Source organism: Gopherus flavomarginatus, chromosome 12 (genome assembly GCF_025201925.1).
Source record: "Gopherus flavomarginatus isolate rGopFla2 chromosome 12, rGopFla2.mat.asm, whole genome shotgun sequence".
NCBI classification, from domain to species: Eukaryota; Metazoa; Chordata; order Testudines; family Testudinidae; genus Gopherus; species Gopherus flavomarginatus.
In genome coordinates, this window is record NC_066628.1 from 33,132,102 (window position 1) to 33,157,269 (window position 25,168).

Consider the following 25,168-nt stretch of genomic DNA (forward strand, 5'->3'; position numbering starts at 1 on the left):
TTCACATGCTTAAAATTTGGCATGCACCATACTGAATGGGGACCTAAATCTACAGAGAGATAAACAGGTAACTGATAATAGGCAAGATGGATATACCTGGGTAGTTACTGATCATAGTGATAATATGTTAATATGGTATTTAAAAATATGGGATTATAATGAACGTACTGACATACAAGCTGTGTGAGCAAGTTCCAAAAGTTCTCAGTGTTGGTCTAACTCTGCTCCCACTGAAGTCAATGAGAATTTGACCATCATCTTCAATGGCAGCAGACTTAGGCCAAAGGTGTGTGCTTTATTTATCTTACATCTTATGCTGTATTTAACAGTTCTCACTGGAGTTGGTTTAGATTCTTAGATTTAGTATGGACTGTCTGGATTTTAAAGTTACACCAAAGATCCTTGGATGAGTGGCTTTATTGTATAGTTGCAGATCTGCAATTTTTAAAAAAGGCATTGTTTTTGAAATGTTGCCATATGAAATTACTTTCAGGAGGTGAATTAAAATTATGTCTATTTATTTAGTTTTATTACAAACGTCATGACAGGTGTGACGATTAACTTGAATAGAAAGCTTGCAGCCCAATCATTTCCTTTCTGGGAGTGACTTCTCCCCTCTTGGAAATATTGGGGTTGCACCTCTCTTAGTTTTCTTTGATCAGGATGTTGGTGCCTTTTTCTGAGGACAGTGCTCCCCTTTGGGTCTTAACCCACAGGGGGGTTTCTGAGCAAGTCATTTGTCCAATGTGGAGGAAATATAGGGGAACCTTCCTGAGTGGGGGTTGGAGAGGGCACCAGACTCCTTGCCAAGTGACTATTTCCCACTTGAGCAGATGTGAAGAGACAAGACAATGGTGGGGGAAATACTCAGACTTACCCCCACCAAGTCTGATTGGAAAAGACAGCAAGAGGGTGGATAACAATGATTTTTTTTGATAAAATGCTTTTTGAGGGAAAAACCTATCCAAAGATAGTTTTAATTAAGATACATTATTGCTCAAAGATATTGCGTCATGGAATATGGATTATAAATTCTAATTCTATAATATGAGACAATATATTCATGTAATGTTTAAGTAGAGTTTTGTAAATGAGTTCCAATAGTTCATGGATTAGGGACCCAATCTTATGGGGTTCAGGGGCTTCTGGATAGATTATTTAGGTTAATCTTTCTATCTACCCAATGCTCCATCTAGCAGATACCATCAGAGATGCTTAGTTTTGCAGTTCTCAAACTGTGGATTTATGTCTCCAGAGATAACATGCTTGTTAACAGCAAAAATGTTTTTAAAGAAATAATATACAGAGGTGAGAAATAACAGACCTCAACCCTATTGTCCCTCTGCAAATTTGTGTACACAGAGTCAATCCCTTACCTCTCTCTAAAAGTCCAAAGTTTCAAAAAGTTCAATGAATAGAAGATTTTTGGGGGCGAAATAGATCTGGATGAGGAGAAGAAGTCTGGAGATAAATGTGAGAAGGGAGGAACAGGCAGTAGAAACAGTTCCAGTTTTGTTTGAGCAGCATATTCCAGAAGTCTTTCTGAGTGTAGCCTTCACTGATTTGAGATCTACCATACCATTCTCTCACTAAAAGGGAAAACCTATAATGGCAGCAGGCCGTAAAAGAGACCCAGTTCGGGAATAAGAACCATTCAAGAAATATATATTTGCTGATAATGTTTTAAAGAAAGTCCCACCAGTGAACTGGTGGAAGTCACTTAAGCACTTGGATTCAGAGACCGTTGAAGTGATAATCTCACTTTTAACAGCAGTAGCTTCTTCTGCCAGTGTAGAAAGAATATTTTCTTCCTTTGGACTAATTCATTCCAAATTAGGAAATCATTTGGGACCTGAAAAAGCAGGACAGTTTGTTTTTCTTTTCCAGATTATGAACAAACAGGAAAATAAAAGTGAAGACTATGGAGTTAGCTGCAGAGGCCAATCTTTTAAGTTTCTCAAGTTGACCTGGCTGACATAGTCGATTTAATTTTTTTTTAAATATTTCATTTAACTATTTTAGTTAAAATTAATTTTAATGAAAACAAACCTGATTTTAAAAAAAATGACTGTTTAAATTCAAAAATTCATATGCTTGTTTTGTTGAAATATTATATGTTTGCTGTTGAAGAAAAAAATCCAGAATACATAACGTTGTTGTTTTAGTTAAATAAAACAAGTCTGTCTGGTGATGTTCTTCTCTTAAAACAACTTTGCAAGAAAATCCTCCAAATATTAACGATTACCCTGTTGAATTGAGATAGTTCACCTCCCAATGACTTCATAAATATCTGCTTCAATTACCAAACAATGATTCATTTTCTGATATTGCTTTAAAACTAATCTGAAAAGTTTTCAAAATAAATCACTTTTAAAATGTATAGTGTGTACCTTCTAAAAATGAAACTACATCTATCTCTGAGTTGTGAAGAATATGTATTAAGGCTGTAACAACCAACAAGAATGCACTTTTACGTAGAAATCATGATTAAATTGGAGTCTTCTTGACTAGTGATTTAAATCAAATCCACCCTGGAAGACAGCCCTGTCTGCTCTTGCAGAGAGGCCCCAAGGGAGCCTCAAGTTGTGTGGGGGGATGCAAAGACCCCAACAACCCAGCAGACACAATCCCTTTCCCCTAGCTGAGCAACTGTCCCACAGGCTGGGCACAGTCATGGCCAAGTTCTCTTTTTGGGGCTCCTGGGAGGATTGCTCATCTTCTGTATGCTCATCCTTGCTAGGTGAGGAAGGACCACATAGAGGAAAGCAGCAGGGTGTGCAGTTCTGGTCTGGGAAAGCTCACATTTTTGCCTCCAGAAAATGGGGGCAGGGGGCAGACAGCTCATTCTTGCACCAAATTGGCTTTAGCAACTGGGGGAGTGAAGGGGGAAGGACAGGAAGATGAGCTGGGCCCGCTCTGTGAAGCTGATCAAAGAAAGAATCTGGAGAGGGACTGTCTACAGCATGGCAAAGATCGGAAGCCTTCATGAAGATATATGGAAAGGGAGGTGCAACACATATATTCCAAACAGAGGGTGGGCTCCAGATCCAGATCTAAATGCTAGATTGAGATAGAGACTTCGGATTCTCTAACACATTTTGAAAATTATCTTTACAGAATTAAATAATTATATAGCATTTTAAAGGATGTCTGTTAGGAGTTTATGGGATTTAATGAAAAAAGCACTAGAAAATTACTGCAGAGTAATTAATTCATAGCTCAGGAATTCAAAAGTCCATTTTTAGACTATTCACTTTCTAGCCCCTTAGCATTCCTTCTCTGACTCTGTAGTTTGTGCTGTGTTGAGAGAGAGAGAGAGATCTATATTAGATGTAAAAAAGCTGAAATCTTTCCAGAAGACCAGGTTAACAGCTTTCCCAGTGGCCTAATCAATAAAACAAGTATGGCCCTTGTGTTCCACAAAACTACATTCACCTTGGAATGTTTATGGAGATTTTGCATTCTCTTTCTCTCTCTCTCTCTGTGTCTATATAGACACACACACACACGCATATATAAAATGCCAGCTATTATGTAAACAAAGCTATATTCTGCTGTAAAATAATAAATTGCAAAGCTGTTTCTAAGGTGGGGCATGTGGGGTAGAGCAAAGGAAGTGATCACCACAGTAGCTGAAATGACTGCAAGAGAGCATACCAAAAACAACCTGAAAACCAATGAGATCTTGAAATATTTTGACAACATATAGATTAGCTCTGTTTAGCTAATAAAAATGAACATTTTCTCTTCTAATTTTGCTTACTTTTGAACTAAGGTTAAAATTATACTATACTCTGCACAGTAAATACTTATATTTTAGGATCAACATTTTCAACCTGTGTTTACTTACTGGTTTAAGACTATATTGTGGGTAAAAATGGAGCAAAAACTAGAGAGAGTTTGTTTCAATTTCATATTTTATCGCTCTTATTTCATAAGGATATGTTGTTTTTACAGATGGGCACAGCTACTTTTTTTTTAATTGCCTATAATTTCTTCTTTGCCTTCCTTGGGTTATTACTAGACCTTCTTTGAAACCTGAAATCTTGCTACTCTAACTTTTCCCTTCTCGATTTGGCCAAAAAGACTAGCTTGCCTTTATACTCCCATGTGGACACCAGCATCATTGCTTGATAGCGTTCTGGGAAAAACATTCTTAACTAACTGCTTCAACAATCCACCATACAATACCAAGGATTTTATTTTAAATTAAAAGTAACCCCAGCCACCCAAGCCAACATATTGTGTGACTCACCAAAAATAAGATAGTTAAATGATGAGCCCAATCCTATGAGACTAACACATTTTTGGCTTCAATGGACTAAGAATCTCTTAAGAACCTGTGATTCCCTAGTTTAATTCGAGTAACTATCAGTATTGTGAATAATAAAGATAAGATTACTTACCTGTATATTTACTGGAGTTCTTAGTGATGTTTTGTCCCTATAGGTCCTCCACATGAGGATATGAGCGTGCCCATGCACTTTTGATCAGAATTTTTTGTCCACAGTGCTCATAGGTGGCAAGCACAGAGAGGCCGGGAGGAAAAACGGGGCAAGTGTGTGTGAGGGGTCCTGGCCAGTCTGCGTCCTGCTAGATCTCGCCGAGGGCAGGCGGGCGGCGGAGTGAGACGGCGTGCGCCAATGGGTAGGGAGGAGAACGGCCGAAGGTGAGGCCTAAAGAGAAGGACGAGGCTTTCCTTTCCCGTTCTTCATCAGCCGCTTGCTCGGTGTGGGAATCCAGGCCTTTCCCGCCTCTAGGTAGCAGGGGAGACGAGGGTGGCGACAGGGTCCCTGCGGAAGGACATCCTCCTCTGCTCCTTCTTCTTTCTCCCCTGTCTCTGCTTGTCGGCGGTCCCATAAAGGGGTCCCTGTGAACCAGGGCTGGGTAGGAAGTAATGGATAAGGAGGAGAACGGTATCCCCACAAATGCACAGTGGTAGCACACCTTCCTGCTGTTCACCAGTCCCGGGGCTACGAAAATGCTCAGCACCGCACACGAAGCCCCCCGCTCCCTATTTCCCCAACATATACAGATCTCCCCATGAGCCTCTGCCCCTTTGCTTACAGTAGGGGTGGTGCACCCCTCTCGCAGCTTTCTATGGCTGTTGGTCTGCCATCTGTATGGCTCTGGTTGGGGCTGTGTTCCTGTGCCTTACCGCTCCCCACAGCCCAAAATGTTTCCTGAGATTATATCATTGCGATCTGGTCACTGTACTTGGGGCTGTGAGCTAAAAAAAAAAATGGTTTCTCCTGCTTCAAAGACACAGAACTTTGTATGTTTTTTGTAAATAAACAAAACATCATAGAAAATACCAGTTTTAATCTATTTCTACCTGTCACTGGAACATCCTGAAGGCCCTGAAATTTGGCTACTTGCTTAAATGAAAAGGGGCAAGATAGGTACTTGTAAATGTGATCAAATCCCCTCATAATAATTATTTAATGGCTCATTCCTGCATAGGGAACTGGGACCACCACAGACTTCTCTTAGGCCACATCTACACTACAGCATAATATCGAAATTATTAAAACCGGTTTTATAAAACTGGTTTTATAAAATCGATTTTACGCGTCCACACTAGGGCATATTAATTCGGTGGTGTGCATCCATGGTCCTAGGCTACCATCGATTTCCGGAGCGGTGCACTCTGGGTAGCTCAGTAAAAGAATGAGACCAATAACTTCGATTTCTGTCCACACTAACGCTAAATCAATATAGTAATATCGATTTTAGGGTTACTCCTGTCATTGGGGAGGAGTACAGAAATCGATTTTAAGAGCCCTTAAAATTGATTTAAAGTGCCTTGTAGTGTGGACGGGTACAGAGTTAAATCGATTTAACGCTGTTTAAATCGATTTAACTGTGTAGTGTGGACCAGGCCTTAGGTACTTTCATGGACCCGTAAGAGGAGAGTGCTAAGGAGCCAACATTTTCCCCTTTGAGCCTAATGAGCACATAACTGCATTGTGCTTTCCCTACCCTCTGCTTGGAGGAGGAAAATATTGTCTCACTGTTTGTTACTGCAAAAAATAGATTTGAAAAGGTGTCATTTGTCATGTTTCCCTTATAACTGGAGAAAGAGGGAAATCACCTGATAGGCATGTAAAAGCAGCAAAGAATCCTGTGGCACCTTATAGACTAACAGATGTTTTGGAGCATGAGCTTTCGTGGGTGAATACCCACTTCCTCAGATGCATGTAATGGAAATATCCAGGGGCAGGTATATATATGTGTGCTAGCAAGCAAGCTAGAGATAACGAGGTCAGTTCAATCAGGGAGGATGAGGCCCTGTTCTAGCAGTTGAGGTGTGAAAACCAAGAGAGGAGAAACTGGTTCTGTAATTGGCAAGCCATTCACAGTCTTTGTTCAATCCTGAGCTGATGGTGTCAAATTTGCAGATGAACTGAAGCTCAGCAGTTTCTCTTTGAAGTCTGGTCCTGAAGTTTTTTTGCTGCAGGATGGCCACCTTAAGGTCTGCTATAGTGTGGCCAGGGAGGTTGAAGTGCTCTCCTACAGGTTTTTGTATATTGCCATTCCTAATGTCTGAATTTGTGTCCATTTATCCTTTTCCGTAGAGACTGTCCAGTTTGGCCGATGTACATAGCAGAGGGGCATTGCTGGCATATGATGGCGTATATTACATTGGTGGATGTGCAGGTGAATGAACCAGTGATGGTGTGGCTGATCTGGTTAGGTCCTGTGATTGGTGTCGCTGGTGTAGATATGTGGGCAGAGTTGGCATCGAGGTTTGTTGCATGGATTGGTTCCTGAGCTAGAGTTATTATGGTGTGGTGTGCAGTCACTGGTGAGAATATGTTTCAGGTTGGCAGGTTGTCTGTGGGCAAGGATTGGCCTGCCACCCAAGGCCTTGTGAAAGTGTGGGATCATTGTCCAGGATGGGTTGTAGATCCTTGATGATGCGTTGGAGGGGTTTAGCTGGGGGCTGTATGTGATGGCCAGTGGAGTCCTGTTGGTTTTCTCTCTTGGGTTTGTCTTGCAGTAGGAGGCTTCTGGGTACACGTCCTGGCTCTGTTGATCTGTTTCCTTATTTCCTCTTGCGGGTATTGTAGTTTTGAGAATGCTTGGTGGAGATTTTGTAGGTGTTGGTCTCTGTCTGAGGGGTCAGAGCAGATGCGGTTGTACCTCAGTGCTTGGCTGTAGACAATGGATCGTGTGATGTGCCCGGGATGGAAGCTGGAGCATGAGGTAGGCATAGCGGTCGGTGGGTTTCGATATAGGGTGGTGTTAATGTGACCATCACTTATTTGCACCGTGGTGTCAAGAAAGTGGACCTCCCGTGTAGATTGGTCCAGGCTGAGGTTGATGGTGGGGTGGAAGCTGTTGAAATCATGGTGGAATTTTTCCAGAGTCTCCTTCCCATGGGTCCAGATGATGAAGATGTCATCAATGTAGCGTAGATAGAGAAGGGGTGTGAGTGGACGAGAACTGAGGAAGCGTTGTTCCAGGTCGGCCATGAAGATATTGGCATATTGTGGGGCCATGTGGGTGCCCATAGCAGTGCCACTGATCTGGAGATATATATTGTCATCAAATTTGAAATAGTTGTGTGTAAGGCATGGTCATCCCATTCTGGCATTTCAGAGGGAGACATTAGGAGCTCCAACTTTACTGGGTAGAGGAATATTTGTACCCCAGTCATTGCACAGGACATTTTGAGGGAGCATATTTGAGTGGAGAGGGTGGGTGGGAGCGTGCTTCTGAGCTAGGGAAGTTCCTGAGCGTGTATGCACAGCAGTTTCAGCTTTCGCGAGCAATCACCAGCAAGAGGAAAGAAATCTCACTAATGAAATATCTGATATTGTAAGGGCTGTAGGTGGCTCTTTTTGCATTGTAAAGCAGAGTGGCGCAGCGGAAGCGTGCTGGGCCCATAACCCAGAGGTCGATGGATCGAAACCATCCTCTGCTATTTACATTTTTTCCTCCTTTAAAAACGTGTTGATTTGCAGTGACATCTTTCAATATTTATGTTAAAGCTAAAGTTATTTCACCTGAATGCTCCTTTGGGCAATAGTATATCTCTTAATTTACTCAAAAACTATTTGGGGGCATACACCTATTAGTTATTATTCATAATCAATAATATTTTGTGATATTGTTTCTCATATAGTGAAAATATATTTGTATCTACAACGTTTACAGTGCTTCATGGGCCATTACTTCAGATATAATAATAATTATTATTAATGCACAGATAGCCTATTATTAATTATGATTAGTACTAGTGGTACTTCATTGCACACAGAGGCTTGATGGATGATCTGTTGTGTTAAGCATTGAAAAAACAAAATAAAAACCAACAAACAAAACTGATAGCCAGAATAATGCTTCAGTCTTATTGTTCAAGCTTTTATTTTTCTCTTTTCCATAGTAAACTGTGGCATAGGTTATTATTCACAACTATTCACTCTGATTCTACAGGTTTACTGCCAATAATTTATTATTAATACTCATTATTTGATTTACATTCTTTCATTTTAGGGTCTGATCCTGCAAGAGGCTGAAATTAATGAGACTAGAGGGGACCTGTGAGGATTGGCTCTGGCAAGATCTGATCTTGCCATTGGATCTGCTCTGAAACATGGATCCCAAAGCGCTGAATCTTGCAGGATTCCTCCCCCTCCCACATCTTGTTGAAGATTGGGTACCTTAATTAGGACTAATTCCAAAGAGATTGTGGGGTAAGTAATTCATTATTCAGTTTGTGATTTTTTCCAAAGTGTTCTTTTTCTTACTGAAGTTAGGTTACTAAAGAAAATCTACAATATCAACGGAATTAATAAAATGGGAGCGGGGGGATGAGGGAAATCTTTAGAAGCCACTTACAATACACAATACACAACATGGAACGCGTAATGGATTGTAAAATGCTACAGGTAACGTACAGCAAAAATGCTACTTGGCAAGCAAAACTGCAACATTAAATATGTCGAGCTAAACTGCACAGAAGGAAAAAAATAAGCATAAACAATGTGGACTAAAATGCAACACGTAGGCAAAAATGGAAAATCTATAATTTAAAGCAAATCGGGCAAAATTGCACTATGTATAAGAAATTCCATCGAAAAGTAGGCAATCTGCTGAATGTTGGGGAAAAAAGGCGTTAATGTCAGCTCTAGGAAAACAGTACAGAAATGCCACTTTTTTCTAGGCTCTTTTTAAAAATAATTTGTTTATTATTGAAGTATATTTTTTGGATTACTTCAGGACGTAGTAAATATATAGAATTAGTGCACGGGGACATTTATACATAAAAGAAAAAATCACCCAATTATCCATGAAAAACATATACTATGAATTTACCTTAATAAGATCAATTCTGAAGTTATAGTCAGGTGGTTCCATGGTGTAATGGTTAGCACTCTGGACTCTGAATCCAGCGATCCGAGTTCAAATCTCGGTGGAACCTAGATTTGCTTTTGTACTAAATATTGCCAAGTAAGTATGTCTTTATTATTAAGTATATAAATATTATTTAAATGGAACCTAAAAGTATTCATATTTTTTATTATATTCTCTTTACTGTCAAGTAAATATAAGACCTGTGGATTTAATTGGAAAAATACATTTAGAAAGGCAAAAAAAGGCATATTGTAGCATATTATACATTGAATATTGTACATGTATTGGATGTCACTGGAAAATGAATGGAAAGGAAATTTTATTTAAAGGAGAAAACAAACAGCAGGGTGTTTATAGCTATTTCTATATCTATCTATTTTCTTGTGATTCTTGTTATTACCTTCAAATATAAGCTAAATCTAGTAATTGCTTTTACTATGAGGTCATTATAACTTTGCTAGAAGAATTCTGTAGCGTGTATGAGTTATGGGGCAAGAATCATTTGCTCCTTCTATAGTGAAATGCAAGTAATCCTAACTATAGCAAAAGTAAGTTATTTATTATCTAACTTTAACTGTGTTGGGCCTATCTGTGAATTTATCTTTTGTCATTCGCATTTTAGCTTTGAAATATTACCTAGAACTATAATATTCTATAATAAAGGCACCCAATGAAACAGCCTCACAAATCTTATTTCCAGTGGAACTGACACTGTTTGAGTAAGCATCAAAAGCGGGTTGGCTTGCGTCGTGCCAGCTGCGAGTTCAGTTCGAAATGCTGCGTCAGCAGTGCGGCGTGCACATTCTTTTGCATGTTTGTATGTACCAAAACAGGAGACATCTTTGCCTTTTTTTAACAATCAAAGCTGCAGTCTGAGGCAAGTCCCTTGCCACTTTAATGTCTGAGAGGGACAGATCAGTGCAATCAACATATTGTACAGGTGAGGAGTGAGATTTAGCGAAGAATAAAATCTATACTTAATAAGAAATTTTCAGGCGAAGAACATCTGTTTTGATGAATGAGAGTAAATGAGTCATTAATTGCTAGGCAGTAGAACAGAGACTGCTGCCACCATCTGGTTCTATGGTGTAATGGTTAGCACTCTGGACTTTGAATCCAGCGATCCGAGTTCAAATCTCGGTAGAACCTTAGTTGTTTACAGTATTTTTGCCAGCTTTTTCTTTTAAAAAATCATTACAGATTTTGGCAGAGCAGGTAAGTGCTTATTTACGAAGTTGAAAGACATTACATAACAAAATAAAAGGGGCTGAATAAATAAATACATCTGTTGGTAGTGACTTTTTTGCAAGACAATCTCTTTTAAACAAGATTATTCATATATGCACTGCACTATCACGTGCTTTAAAAAACTTTAAATAAACACTGCAAGATATTTTTAAAACACGTTTTTTATGGTTCCTATACAAATTATTTTGCTGTTTCATTTCTCCTAATACATTCAACCCTTAAATTTTAAGTAGGGTTTGTTTAAATCTGGTATAGTGTGGTGCCCAATTATATGCAATCCTTTTCTTCAAAGTATTAATTTTAGTTTTTTAAGAGCAGTTTAGTCAAATTTTATACTATATTCTAAAATATGTCCTTTAAAAGAAACTCTGTCACTACTATTGTTGCTTGGACACGGGTGGGGTGGGGTGGGGTTAGGCCTCTCTACACAGATTTGTACCAGTTAAGTATCAGAGGGGTAGCCCTGTTAGTCTGGATCTGTAAAAGCAGCCAAGAATCCTGTGGCACCTTATAGACTCAAGCATCTGACGAAGTGGGTATTCAGCCACGAAAGCTCATGCTCCAAAAGGTCTGTTATAAAGTCTATAAGGTGCCACAGGATTCTTTGCTGCTTGTACCAGGCCAGGTCCACACTACAGCGTTAAATCGATTTAAACAGCGTTAAATCGATTTAACGCTGTAACCGTCCACACTACAAGGCACTTAAAATCGATTTTAAGGGGTCTTAAAATCGATTTCTGTACTCCAGCTAAACGAAAGGAGTAACCCTAAAATCGATATTACTAAATCGATTTAGGGTTAGTGTGGACGGATATCGAAGTTATTGGTCCTATTCTTTTACTGAGCTACCCAGAGTGCACCGCTCCGGAAATCGATGGTACCCTGGGAGCATGGACGCACACCACCGAAGTAATGTGCCCTAGTGTGGACGCATAAAATCGATTTTATAAAACCTGTTTTATAAAATCGATTTTACTAATATCGATTTAAAGCTGTAGTGTGGACGTAGGCTCAGTTACACTGTGAGCACACTTAGTTCAGTTTAACTGTAATTAATTGCAGTTTAAAGCTGCTGTTAACTGACTTAAACTGAATCAAGATAAGAGTGTCCAGACCACCTTTCGCTTTGGTTTAAAAACCACCTATTAAAAAGCTGCAACTCTGCATGGAGACTACTCCCTTGAGCAGGGGTAGGCAACCTATGGCATGGCTGCCGAAGGTGGCACACGAGCTGATTTTCTGTAGCACTCACACTGCCCGGGTCCTGGCCACCGGTCCGGGGGGCTTTGCATTTTAATTTAATTTAGTTTTAAATGAAGCTTCTTAAATGTTTTTAAAACCTTATTTACTTTACATACAATAGTTTAGTTATATATTATATACTTATAGAGACCTTCTAAAAATGTTAAAATGTATTACCAGCACACGACACTGTAAATTAGAGTGAATAAATGAAGACTCAGCACACCACTTCTGAAAGGTTGCCAACCCCTGCCCTAGAGTCATTGGCTCCACCTAATCCAAGATCCCCTCACCTGCTCTCTATTTTAGTACTAACACTCAGCAGCCAGTTTATGCTGGGGTGACCCAAGAGCTCCATAGTGCATAGATGCAGAACCCTCCCTTCTGCAGGCAGTTCCCTTCCTCTCCCTTACATTGCCCAGGTAACCCCACCAACTGTCTTAAAAGGTGCAAAGGGTATTTAACTGCCCGAAGAGTCAGATGGGTACCTAGTGGGATTTTCAAAAACACCTGATTTCAATGGACCTTAGGCACCGAGGTGGTTTTGAAAATCCCAGTAAAGCCTCTATCTGAATCTTTAGGTGACTAAATACCTTTAAAAAATCTGGCCCCTTGTCACATCTCCCACACCAGGATTAATTTCACACTGTAGGTTCCGAGAACAATTTTGTGAAGAAACCGCCCTTGGAGGTGCTGTTTAGACTCAGGAAAACAAAGTAGAAAATTACATTTGTCTCATGTTTGGGAAGCTCCTTCCCAATCTTGATGGCTACAAACTTATTTTGAAAATTAAACCTTGGCTTCTGGAGCACAGTTCTGCTCCCAAGAGATGGATTCTACAGCAAATTCCTTAGTTGCAGATTCAGAGTACAAGTCTTCGCATTCAAGTGCTTTAAATTAACTGATTACAGTGTAGGTATATGATGCTACAGTATAATCAGTTACTGACCACAAATTAACCTCTACGTTTGTTCCCCATAATGGTTTTCAAAGTTAGGAAGCCCACAGGAGCCATCTGGCTGGCTTACATAGTGACTCGGTCTATAGTAAGTGAGGGTAACTGAACATTTCCTACAATTAGCTGAAAGGTTTTTGCTTGAATACTTTGACTGGGAAGAGTTGGTAGTGTTGTAATCCAGATGTCTTATTAACAGTGGATATAAAATATTGTTATTGCTGTGTGTCCGAAGGCAACCCTAAATGAGGAACATTTATTTTCCTTTTGGCAGTTTAATGACTGTGCAATAAGCTTAAAGAAAAGTGGTGCTGGTATCTCATTTGCCAGACAGATCGGGACCAAGAATCTTGGACAATCAGCACACACAGCACTGGGGAGGGGCTGGCAGGATAGTGAGATATGGGCTCACTCAGGCTCTGCTCTCTGAAAGGGACATGGAAGGACAGTCTCCTTCCCTCACTTAGGTAAATAACCATCTCAAAACATTTTAAAAATAAACATTTGTAGGAAGTAGATTGTGTGGGGCTGCTAAGGTTTCAGAGAGATGTGTGTCTCTGTCGAGGCAATGCACACCTTGGAATAAGATGAGGCCCATGTATGTAACTAAACAAAATCACCACAAAACTAGAGTCAAAGATATTTATTAGGGCAATTCAAGTTCATGCTCCTTTTGAAATACAAAGCACCAGAGTTTAGATAACTGAACATCATCCAAATATCATCCAGTTGAAGCTGCTGAGCTGTGTACAGACATGTATTCATTACCTATCACAGTGCCAGATCATATTCGCTAGAAGTATTGTGAAGAAACAAAAATACATTGGCGCAGCGGCTGCTAAGAGGCAAACTATCTTATTTCTGAGGTCTTGGCAAGATGCCTTTATAACACTTACCTTTCCCATTAGAGACCTCAGAAGAATAGTATAATACAGTTCCTCTCACTACCAGTACATTACACGTCTAGGATATTTTATGGCATTAAACACAACCTCCAAATACAGTTTCGCATTTTCATTTTGCCAAAAATTTTTAAACACAGATTTAGTTTTCCTTAAAAAAAAATTCCACAGCAAAACCCCACATTCTTTTGTACTCAGCAATGAGTTGTCCCAGCACAACATTCAACTGAGAAGTAAAGCACTATGGCTGTGACTACACTAGGAACGTTACACATTGGTGATTCAGGGTGCTGTTAACAAATGTAAATAAACTGCTGCTGCAAAACAGTTTAATTGCAAGTGTAGACAGCACTACATCATGTTCAGCACAGTTTCAGAAACTAGCTAGCTGCACTCATTGTCAACATGGTGTAACTTTCCTAATGTAGATTTAAAGGCTAGAATCTGATCTTAGATACCTGATGAGCATTCCCAACATACCTAAAATCATAAGGGTTTCCAGTTTTAGGCTGAAACCCCAATGAAGCAAAAAATTTAGACATTCCCTGAAAAACACTGAAAAATTATAATTTTTGCAATGTTGAACTTTGCGGAGGAGGTTCTTGGATGTTTCACAAACTGGCAGGTAATGGAAAACTTTTTTAAATGATAAAATCAGATTTTTTATTCTAAAAATAGTCTCAATTCTTCTAAAAATTAAACACTGAAAAGAAATCAGAAAACTCCCACAATCCCTAATTATAGAAAACCTAATGATACTATGGCCACGTCCAGACTAGGAATTAAAATCGATTTTAGATACGCAACTTCAGCTACGTGAATAACGTAGCTGAAGTCGAATTTCTAAAAATCGAGGTACTCACCAGTCTGGACGGCGCTGCATCGATGTCCGCGGCTCTCCGTGTCGATTCCGGAACTCCGTTCGGATTGATGGAGTTCCGGAATCGATGTAAGCGCGCTCGGGATCGATACACCGCGTCCAGACTAGACGCGATATATCGATCCCCGAGCAATCGATTTTAACCCGCCGATGCCGCGGGTTAGTCTGGACGAGGGCTAAATGTAGCCATTACAGCTATTTGTTGGATGAGCATTCAAAATACACTCTTTCTTAAAGAGAGGTTGTGGCATTTAACAGTTCTAAGAAATTGTTAAATGGATACTTTTTAAGTGCAGAGCATTTCAAATTGAGAAGCTGAAAGAAAGTGAATTCTTAATCTGATGATTTTCTTAATTTCCCTTTATATAATGGGAAAGAACAACTAGTATTTTACAGCCAACCTTGTCTCATCTGATACTGTTTCTGTGGAAACTCAAGTATGGAGAGAATCTATTGAATGAAACAGGCATGTGTGCTCAAGCAAAATGGCATAGAGGGTTTTTGTTCAGTGATGGGCAGCTGCCAATAAGATTAAGCTGTTCTTTAAGCTCTAGATTTACTTAAAGGATCCCACAGGAAGATAGCTCTTTCACAGCACAGTGAAGAACTAAATTTTAATCAAAAATTTAAACTGAGAACCAGTTTTTCACATTATCAAGTATATGCACATTTTTCCTTTACAAAAATAAACAAACTGTACACAAAACTGAAGCTATATATATAAATTAACATATTGACCAGTTTAAAACCATATATACATACAGAAATATATGTATATACTAACTTAGAACAATAAAACTTAATTACAATGTAATTCCATTTAAGGGGTCTGGGGAAATCAGAATAGATCAAGAAATTAAAACTGAAGGGGTCATGTTGCTTTCAAGTACTGAAGATGTTCACAAGCTTCATGTAATCCACAGATCATTCTTTAACAGACAATTTTTTTAAATTTTTGGAAGTATAAGTTTTCCAGGATCTCCCTGCTGCTCCAAACTCTTTTCCTAGCACAGAGGTAGATTTCTCTAGATGTTCAGTTATTGCGTCAAATGTAACATTTTATTAAAAAAAACAAACAAACCTGAAGGCTTACTCTGCATGCAGGTTGCCATACAAGTCAGATCCACATGCCTTTTGCACTGAAATAAAGTATTATTAAAATAAAGGAAGCTTGAATTTGTTGATGTGATTGCAGGTTTCACCCATCTTAAACCAGCTAGTCCCTTCCAGCAAGTCCACATATTTCAGCACCCTTTTTCCCCCCTCTTTTTGAGCCTACTCCTATTTAAGTAAAAAACTCACATTTGCCTCCAACAGGAATATGATCGACTCTGCTGTTAGTTTATTTTTATTAAAAAAGAAGACTGGAAGCATTGAATGCCTCACTTTCCACATTCCAAAGGTAGATCCTGATTTCAAATATACTCCATCAAGATCTTGCATTATTAGCTTTGTGCACACACAAGTACAGTAACTGATATTAAGAAATCCACAAGATTTGCATTCATGCATTTCCCGTGATCATGACAAACCCCATTCATATTTTCTCAATAAAATGTGAAAGCTGAAATCATTCTAGTTTTGAGAGAGCCACTAATCAAAACAAGCATGAGGCTGCTATGAAATCTGGTGGAAGCCTTGTAACGGCTTGAATTTCACATCATATCCTTAAACATCCCTCCCTGAACTGTGAGGCTTTAGATAAGGTTACATCCATCAAGCACCATTTTTAAAGCTTGTTAAATTAAACAGGCATGTAATGTACGTAAAATGCCCCCAAACTAGCACTATCAGTTTACATTATATTCTTATCAGCTCAAGAATGTTCCAAAATTAAGATTTTAGTTAGAGGCACTCAACAAATGTATCTGGTCTCTGGATTCAATCTGACACTGTGTATGCTCAGGACTAGCCAGAAATGGCATAACAGAGGTATTGTAAATCAGGACTGAGGTCTAACGTAGAACCGATGTAGGGTGAAGATTGCAGGGCAAATGGCAACATCATGCCTGTCTTCAGATGGGGTCACCATCTCTCACTTTCATAAACAAGTCAGACAAAAGAAAATAAAAATTACAGAAAAGATTAATTCACGATGCAAGTTTCTGGAGAGAGAGATTAACATGGTTTAACTATTTGTACAAACCAACCTGTTAACAGAAACCCTTAATGAAAGGACTGTATTACAACCATTTAGTATTATTAAAGACATTCCATTTATATCAGAATATTCTCCCTTGTGGTTAATGTGTCTGTAGAAAGCTTGCTGCCAATGTTTTGGTAGGTGAATAAACCTTTTTATTGTGTAGGGATGGAAGGAGTCAATTAAATCTTTCAATTATATTTTTCATTGGTCACTTTGTGTAAAATCTTCATTTTTTGGTTAACAAGGCAAAAAGAGTTCTAAATTATGGTACACTTAACACAACAATTCTAACCAGGGTAGCTGTTCTTGCCTGGTGAAAGGAATCACATACATAAGGATTACAATAGCTCCTGGTTGAGGGCATCAGTTCTGTAAAACTGGTGAGAACCCTCAACCTGCATTAACTTCACTCCGAGTAGAGGGCATTGTACTCCTAGAAGAAGGTGATCACCATACCTTGCAAGATTAGACCTTAACTAAACAAGGAAGTCCCAAATACGCAGGAGGTCAAGCACAATAAGAGTCTAACAGACCCTGTAGGGAACCAAGGCATTCAAAACAAAAAAATGAGCAATGGTTCTTTGTATTAAGTAAGTAATGTTCCGCAATTCAGAAAGTGTACTGGTCGTACGCTTGGCTAGTGCATAACATCCTCAATTGCATAGAATGTTTCCAGTGCTGAGTCCATAACTAACCTATGCAAGTTTTTTCATCTTTTGTAAGCCTGATTTATCACCACTTGATATCCATGCTGCTTGCTGTTTGATTTACTGCACAGTATTTGGTGTGCAGAGTTTCCTGGACCTTCTTGGAATCCATCCCTTCCAGCCAGTCCTGGTACAGCTTTTGCACATGCATGCTGGTTTCTGGAAGTCTGACAGGAATTGCAGCATACAGTTCCTCCATCTGGCTGAGCAATACTTTGTCAGGTTTTCCATCTTCAGTCTGGGCTTGGCCTTTTCCATTTAAGCACCCTAAAAATACAACACCACAGCCATGAAACGGGATGTTTGTTTGAGAGAAGAACTACATTGTAGTTTAAACTCTGGATTTACAGTGTTGTCCTGTTGCTAATTAAAAAGGATAACTGCTGTTTGCAGTCAGCAGCCCCACTGATGCTGCTAAAAGTCACTGTTCACCTTTAAAAATGATTCTGTCGTCAGCAAGTGTCCAAATGTTGGTGGGAGTTCCACAGCAACAATCTCTTTTCCTCCTCCCCTCCTTTCTTCGCCAGCTAGGTCCCACATTCTTCTCTTGCCCTCAACTCTGTATTTCAGAGGCCTTCCATTGAAACTCAGTATGGTCACAAAAGGACACACAATCCCTTGGCACTCTGGGCTAGCTGCTTACAGGTCACCCAGCAGAAAACAAATACTGTTCCTCTCATTTTGGACAACCTAATAAATGGAATGGATTCTCAGAAAGTCTGAACAGATGTGTTTTATTTTGGACCATTCAGATTTGATGGTGGAGTGGCAGACATCTAACTATCATTAAAATAAGGATCAGCTCATTCTGGAACTTTCCCATGATACTCAAAGAAACAGAAAAAAGTCACCATGGATCCAGTATCATTCTTACCTCCAGGGCAGGCAAGAACCTCCACAAAATGATACAAGAACTTCCCCTTTTTCAGCTTCAGGACCACGTTCTGGATGTTCCTAAAGCCATACGCAGCTGCGAAGCGCAACACTGTCTCACCATCCTTTTCCAGGCTGACCTCCTGGAAGTCCTTGTTTCTGTAAAGAGAGACAGAGAAAATTCTATACCCTCAGATCCCTTGGGGATTACTAACAGGATGATACAAGCATTTCAGTACATGCCCACAGAGCTCACATGATAGAAGGCAAAAGGGATAACCTGAGGATGAATGGGCAGGGCTTCTAGTTCCTAAGTGTTGTGAGTTAAATGAAAATTTGGGTGGTGATTGAAGAGCAAATGTCTATTCCATCTTCAAAGGAGAAGCATTATTAATAAAAGAAGAGTTAGTAACAGTGATTTTCCAGTGGTGAATTTACAGGTAGCTTATGTAGGGACAATGCAAACAAGTTACTGCACTGAGGTTCAAGTTATCCAATACTATTAATACGGTAGAAAATCCAACTTACTTTAGTGTTTTGTAGGTGATTTCCTTGACATCCATATCAAACAGCTCCTTGGCAGCATGTTTAAAGATGTGCTCCAGGTACCCATCAGATCTCCTCCCATCATGCCGTACTACGTCTTCCTCCTTTATTTCACCAAACCTGAGAAAATGGACAAAAAGGAGGGAGAAAGAAGCTCAGAGTATGACCATTTCACTCAAAGAAAATGAGATTTGTTTTTCTTTCCCATAACATTTTTTCGTCAGGGGAAAAATAACATTTATTCCTAGAAATGAACTTGTCCAATTTGTGTTTTGAGACAATGGTAAAATGAAATTGCAAAAGAGGAAAAATAAAATTGTAGCTTCAAAAACTTCAGGCAACTGAAGTTTAACAAAATATATTCATACATAATAGAATGAAATGGCTTGGAAACAGCCATCAAGGCCAGGTGGTTAAGAGGCATTTTAAAAACCACGCTCAAAATCATGTGGAAACTGAGTTGTATCAGCACTCAGGCAATTTGAAAACACTTGTTTTAACTGTGAAAACCCCCAGCCAAAACAAAATGAATGTGAAAGAATAAATATCAGATCATATTTATTGTAATGTAGGAGGCACTTTTAACCTTGAAGAATCTAAAAATACCTTACAGATCATAGGCCTGACCTGCAAACTTTTGCTCGTGAGAGCAGTTCTGCTGGCTTCCATGGGACTATGTGTGTGCCTAAGAATTTCCAACCCTATGTCTGTAAACTGATATAGAAACAATATAGAGGGATCATTCCATGCAACATGGTAGCTTTGGACAGCAGGAAGTGAAAAATACTATATCCAATTGACATTGGATTCACCTTATCCAAGCTGAAATTTGTAGAATAAGTAAGTAAATAAATAAATACAGGAATTGACTCATGTCTGGTCAAAGAATAGTACTGTATTGCATGATCTCTAGTGACCAAAATGGCAGTTTTATGCTGCGACACAAGGTGAGCAAGTGATTGGAATGCAGCCCTACAGAATCACTGGCACATATTTTATCTTTCCGGTTAGAAAAGGAGTGGTTAGGGATACATGGCACTATTTTTAGAAAGATGTTTTTGACAGCAGTCCCAGCCTGTTGGCTGCTCCAGGGATAATAAGTTCTTCACTCTGCTCTCACTTCTGCTGGAAAACTATCCATAGCTTTGGTCTACTTTGCACTTCTCCCCGAGCATCCCAGTGTGACCTGTGCACTATATAGATAGTGCCCTCTGCTGGCAGCAGCAGCCTGAGCCCTTACATTCAACCAGAAATCAAAAGCAGGAATTTTTAATGCAAAATAATATTATATCAAACAACTAACTTAAAAGAACCACATAAAAGTTGGGCTTTTATTCCTAAGGAACTAGCTAAATTTAACAAGTGAGAACCAGGCATACAACATGTCCACTCTGCTCTTTGAGCCAGATCATAATGCTGGATTTATTTAATTGATGGTAATTTTTGTTGTTACCAGCTGTGGTTTTGTTTGGTGTCAGTGTGTCCTGTATTTGCCTAACTTCCATTTATGTTAATGTTCTCCAGTTAAGATAGTAATTATGAGAATTATAACAGAAGTCATTTAGGATTAAAAAGTAACTTGGACAAACAATCACAATGATTATACCACAGCTTCAAGTGTATTGGTGCTTATTTTTAAAGAGGAGTTTAATTTTGTTTAATCTTAATATTAAAAATAAGATGCTTTTGTTCTCACTTCATTCCTATTTCTCTGAAGATCTGCTTTTAATGGGTGAAAAATCACCATAGGGAAGGGTAAAGATTTGTGATGTCAAGTCTTGTAGCCTGATTCAATTCTGATATCACGTTATCCCTCTTAAGCTGTAGCTCTCACTCCCTAATATAAATTAGCCCAAATACAGCTTAAAAGACATTCCAATTGTATGTTTAAAATTTGAGATCGAGCTTGCTCTTTAATCATTTAATAAAACAAAAAGCCAGCAAGCTGGCCTTCTCTGTAAGCTTTTAAAAATGGATACCTTTAACTCACAGCCAGTGCAGCCCCATTAGCAGAAGTAATCACAGAGGCTGTACTGTAAACAGGATTTAGGCATTCTTATCACTGTGTAACCTAGACGTCCCTAGTGTAGACAATGCCTAGGTGGGATACAATTTGAAGATGAAGGGAGAAATTCAAAGGGATTTTGGATAGTTTTAAAGAGCTTTCTTCCACTCTTTGCAGGAGAGTGAGTTTGTCACTTCATTATGCAGCTGTGGAAGGAGACTGAACTAACATGCATCACACACAGATTGGAACTGGATAACCTTTGAGACTCTACCTTTGTAACTAAGTGGCCTAGGAATTCTGAGAGTGTACATGATGGTTTCCATACTAGTTAGGCAATGAGTTAACAAATATTCTAATGTTTTGCATGGCTTTTCTCTGCTGTCGTTTAACCAATAGATGTATTTATTTGATCTAATGTGCATAGAACCTAGTTGTTCTATTCAGGAAAAAAAACATTTACCAATCCCAAAGAGGGTGGTGTTCACTTGTCACTAATTCTGCATGAAGACAATAGGAAAAATGGAAATTCACCGTGAAGATGCTGGTCTGAATGAGAGGGGATGACAGAACACAGAATAAATCGCACAAAAATTGCCCCAGCCCAGTCTAGTGGGAAGCTGGGTACCAGACGGAGAACACACCCTGAGGGAATGAGTAGTTAACGCTTACACAAGTTCAATTATAGCAAAGCTTTAAAAAAAGATATAGATGTGGACACCAAAATACGCCATGATAACACTAACACAAAAGTCATCACTTCAGTGGATTCCAGAATCTCACCACTTTATACAGATCTAATACTACTGCATAAAGATACAAATAAAACGTACTTGGGGTTTTTTTTTTAAATCATATCCATTGCAGACACTGAAGCCTATAGAACATACGATCTTGGCACAGGACAGGTTTCATTCTTTTAAATTAGGCTTTTAAAAATATTAGAGAGGAAACCATTTAGGAAGGGACTGCTGTTTTAGGTGATTGGTTTTGGATTAGTATAAAAATATATCCATTAAAAAGGGCTATCTGTTGCATTTTACCACTTCATGCACCACTGGGAGATACAAGAGGCCTCTGAAAGAAAAATGCTTGTTTCTTTAGATACTGTGCATGTGCGCAGGTTTCAGTGTAGTCCGGCTTTGGTGCATGCAAACTTTTTTTTTTAATAGCTTATTTGTTTGAAAAAGCACTACACATGTGGTGACTTCTATGTATGGAAGATTATTATTTGATCACTAGCACAATGACAATATAGCCCACAGCGAAAGCTACTTACAAACTGTCCACGGCCACTTCAGCCACTTCTTTCATAGATACATTTTTCTGCTCCATTATTTGGACAATTTCACCTGTTGGGCAATGCAGGACATTTTATCTTAAACACAAATCAAAGTACACACACAGTCTCTCTCTTCAAGAAGGCAGAGAGCTGAGAGACAGGCAGAGGAAAAACAAACGTGGGGCATGAAGTAGGGTTGCCAACCCTCCAGGATTGGCCTGGAATCTCCAGGAATTAAAGATTAATCTTTAATTAAAGATTATGTCAGGTGATGAAATCTCCAGGAACAGATCCAAAATTGGCAACCCTCATATGAAGTCATGAATGAGTCTTGCAGGTCACCCCATATGAATTCCAAGAACATCTTTACGCCGTACCACATCACCACACATTTCTGGATGTGTCACAGGTGTACCAAACTATGTTGGCAGTGTTTAAGAATGAATTAATAACTTTCAAACTATCATTGACCCAGTATGGGATGATACCCCTCCTGAGCCTTGGGGCAGCTGGCATTTGGGAGACATTTCCACATTGCCAAAAAAGGAGGAAATGTTTTTGTGGCAGGTTGATCTTAAAAGACAACCCTTTCCTTCTATTCTCTCACCCACCGCCCCGCCCCCCCGCCCCTCTGTGCAAAAAAACAAAACAAAGGCAGCTGTTTGAAACTGCCGAGGCAAGAAGGTTGGAATGAGTAGTCCTCCCAGGAGAGATGTGTTAATGAATTCACAGGCAGAATGTAGATAAGGAGCCACAAATTAAATGCTGGCCAGGACAGCTTTTGCCTGTCAGAAAGGTTTGACTGCAGTGCAAGTTCAGATAATTGCTCTGGTTGAGACAAGGAGAGCGGGACACAGACACAACCAGTTTTTGTTCAATTATCTACCCCACACCCAATCTCTATGCAATACATATACAGTCAGTAACTCAAGAAAGCGTCCTTTTTTAGAATCAGATGAAACTAAACCGTATTTTGACAATACAAAATGCTAAATGAATAAAAAGCTGACCTAGCATAAAGTCAGTTCAAACAACTGGTGAATCGTGCTGCTGTTTTACATAGGAGTACATTTAAAGGAGGTTTTACCTGATGTTAGAACACAATCAACGTCTTGAGAGTTATACAAGGGGGTGTAAAAATCTTCCCGCAGTGCTTCTAATTTTTTGTCATAGCAAGGAGCCACGATTATATGGAAAATTTTATCTGGAGATAGGTTCTAAGGAATAAAAAGGGCACTTCTGAATTTTGTGAAAAGGCAAAGAACGCGTGGAGACAAACATGGATGAAAGTATTATTGCAGAAAATTACACAGCTTATATTTACAGTCACATTAGGTCTGAAACTAACTGCAAGTCACAGCAACTGGGGCAGCTTTTTTTGTTTTGTAGAAGTTGATTATATTACAGTAGTCGTCGGAGCTATCCCAAAATAATACATGAGGCTATACAGCTTACTTCTTCCAAGTCACCCAGTTAACTAAAATTTAACAATGAAGAACAGAGAAAGCAGGAAACCTCTTCTCACAGAAGCTACTTCTGTGCCGTGCATACTGTGCATTTTGAGAAGTGTGACACGTCTAGATTTGGAGATGCAGCTGTCATTTATCGCAGGGACATCCACACTTTGGCTCATCTGATGGAAATGTTGGTAATTTGCTAGGAGGCTGACAGCTACTAACAGCACCAGCAGCATACATATTTATATAGCACTTTATAACAACTCACTGATGCAACTAACACCCCTATGTCATAGGTTACTCCTGGGGGGGGATCTGCGCCCATGTGGGGGCGCAGAATTCATATGGCCCACATTTTTCTGTGCCCCCCATGTAGAAAAATGAAAAAAAAAAAATCTGCCGGGGGACATGTGCCTCTTCCCCAGCAGCCCAGGCAGCATGTCTGTTCCAGAGTGCCCGGAGCAGCCTCAGAGACTGGGGAAGGGACAGGGGCGGCTCCAGGCACAAGCACGCCAAGCGTGTGCCTGGGGCGGCAAGCCACGGGGGCTGCTCTCCCAGTCGCCGCGAGGGTGGCAGGCAGGTTGCCTGTGGCGGCATGCCTGTGGAGGGTCCACTGCTCTGGCGGACCTCCTGCAGGCGTGCCACCAAATCCAGGGGACTGGGGACCTCCCGCAGGCAAGTCGACAAAGGCAGCCTACTTGTCATGCTTGGGGCAGCAAAATACCTGGAGCTGCCCCGGGAAGGGAGCTAGGCATGTGTGCCTGCGTGATCACTGTCAGGGCGGGGGGAGTGGGGGCAGGGCATGCATGCATGCCAACAAGTGAGCAAGCAAGCCTCTGTCCCTCTCTTGCGACTGCAGCTCCCTGGCGTATAAGGGTAGGGCTTTTTATATGCCCGAGGCAGGTTGCAGGCATAAATGAAGCAGCCTGCCTGTGTAGTAAAGTTGTTGAAGTTGCTGTTGATGGTTAATTGATCTCATTCTCTGAGGCACAAATGTAGCAGCCTGCCTATTGTTAATTAGCTGTTCCCATTCTCAATCAATTCCTCCATGAGCATTAAAATCTGTGAAAGTTTTAAGGCCCCTACATTGCCAGAGTGATGTAAAGGAGTCTTACTATAAATGATAGTAAGGGCATGTCTACACTTGCCATTTAAAGCAGAAAAAGTCCATTTTTTGCACAAAAACCATGGGAGCATCTACACTTGCCAATGACTTTTTGCAGTGAAACTCAGAACTTTCACAGCAAAAAGAAAACCACCTCCATGAGAGGTGTACAGCTCCGACTGGTGCTTTTGCGGTGATGTGCAAGTGAAGACACATTCTTCTTGTTTACACAGCTTTTAGCCTCCTAGGAATATCCCACAGTGCCTAGGTGACCACTCTGGCCAGCAGCTCAGCTGCTCTGATGCCAGGTAAACAGACATGCACCCCTCCCCCTATAAAGCCCTGGGAACTTTTGAAACTCCCCTTCCTGTTTTCTTGGCAAGTGCTTACTTATCATGTGGCCAGGTGACAATACCTGTTCCATGGAGCAAACAATCCCCTGCTTGGAGCAATGCTG

The 25,168-nt window shown here is 39.9% G+C and overlaps 2 protein-coding genes, 1 long non-coding RNA gene and 3 other non-coding genes across 6 annotated transcripts in view; 4 read left to right on the forward strand and 2 right to left on the reverse strand.

Annotated features, from left to right (window-relative positions):
* The window catches only part of TBCD (tubulin folding cofactor D), a 160,995-nt gene that overhangs the window by 10,566 nt on the left and 125,261 nt on the right, over nucleotides 1–25,168 (reverse strand). Inside the window, 3 exon segments of the mRNA XM_050919182.1 lie at nucleotides 17,508–17,710; nucleotides 18,318–18,475; nucleotides 18,845–18,982. Coding sequence (XP_050775139.1) covers nucleotides 17,508–17,710; nucleotides 18,318–18,475; nucleotides 18,845–18,982 — 499 coding nt within the window.
* Nucleotides 4,536–13,790, forward strand: LOC127032294 (uncharacterized). Its single transcript, XR_007768754.1, has 3 exons — nucleotides 4,536–4,669; nucleotides 8,503–8,702; nucleotides 13,083–13,790. It is a non-coding gene; the product is annotated as an uncharacterized LOC127032294 (long non-coding RNA).
* TRNAM-CAU (transfer RNA methionine (anticodon CAU)) lies at nucleotides 7,859–7,930 on the forward strand. The gene has a single exon. It is a non-coding gene; the product is annotated as a tRNA-Met (tRNA).
* TRNAQ-CUG (transfer RNA glutamine (anticodon CUG)) lies at nucleotides 9,359–9,430 on the forward strand. Its single transcript has one exon. It is a non-coding gene; the product is annotated as a tRNA-Gln (tRNA).
* Nucleotides 10,441–10,512, forward strand: TRNAQ-UUG (transfer RNA glutamine (anticodon UUG)). Its single transcript has one exon. It is a non-coding gene; the product is annotated as a tRNA-Gln (tRNA).
* Nucleotides 15,178–25,162, reverse strand: LOC127032275 (nuclear prelamin A recognition factor-like). The gene is made up of 5 exons (XM_050919461.1): nucleotides 23,237–25,162; nucleotides 22,147–22,219; nucleotides 18,845–18,982; nucleotides 18,318–18,475; nucleotides 15,178–17,710 (listed from the first exon to the last, which is right to left on the reverse strand). The coding sequence occupies exons 2-5, from the start codon at nucleotides 22,200–22,202 to the stop codon at nucleotides 17,469–17,471; spliced, it is 594 nt and encodes a 197-aa protein (XP_050775418.1). The 5' UTR covers nucleotides 22,203–22,219; nucleotides 23,237–25,162; the 3' UTR covers nucleotides 15,178–17,468.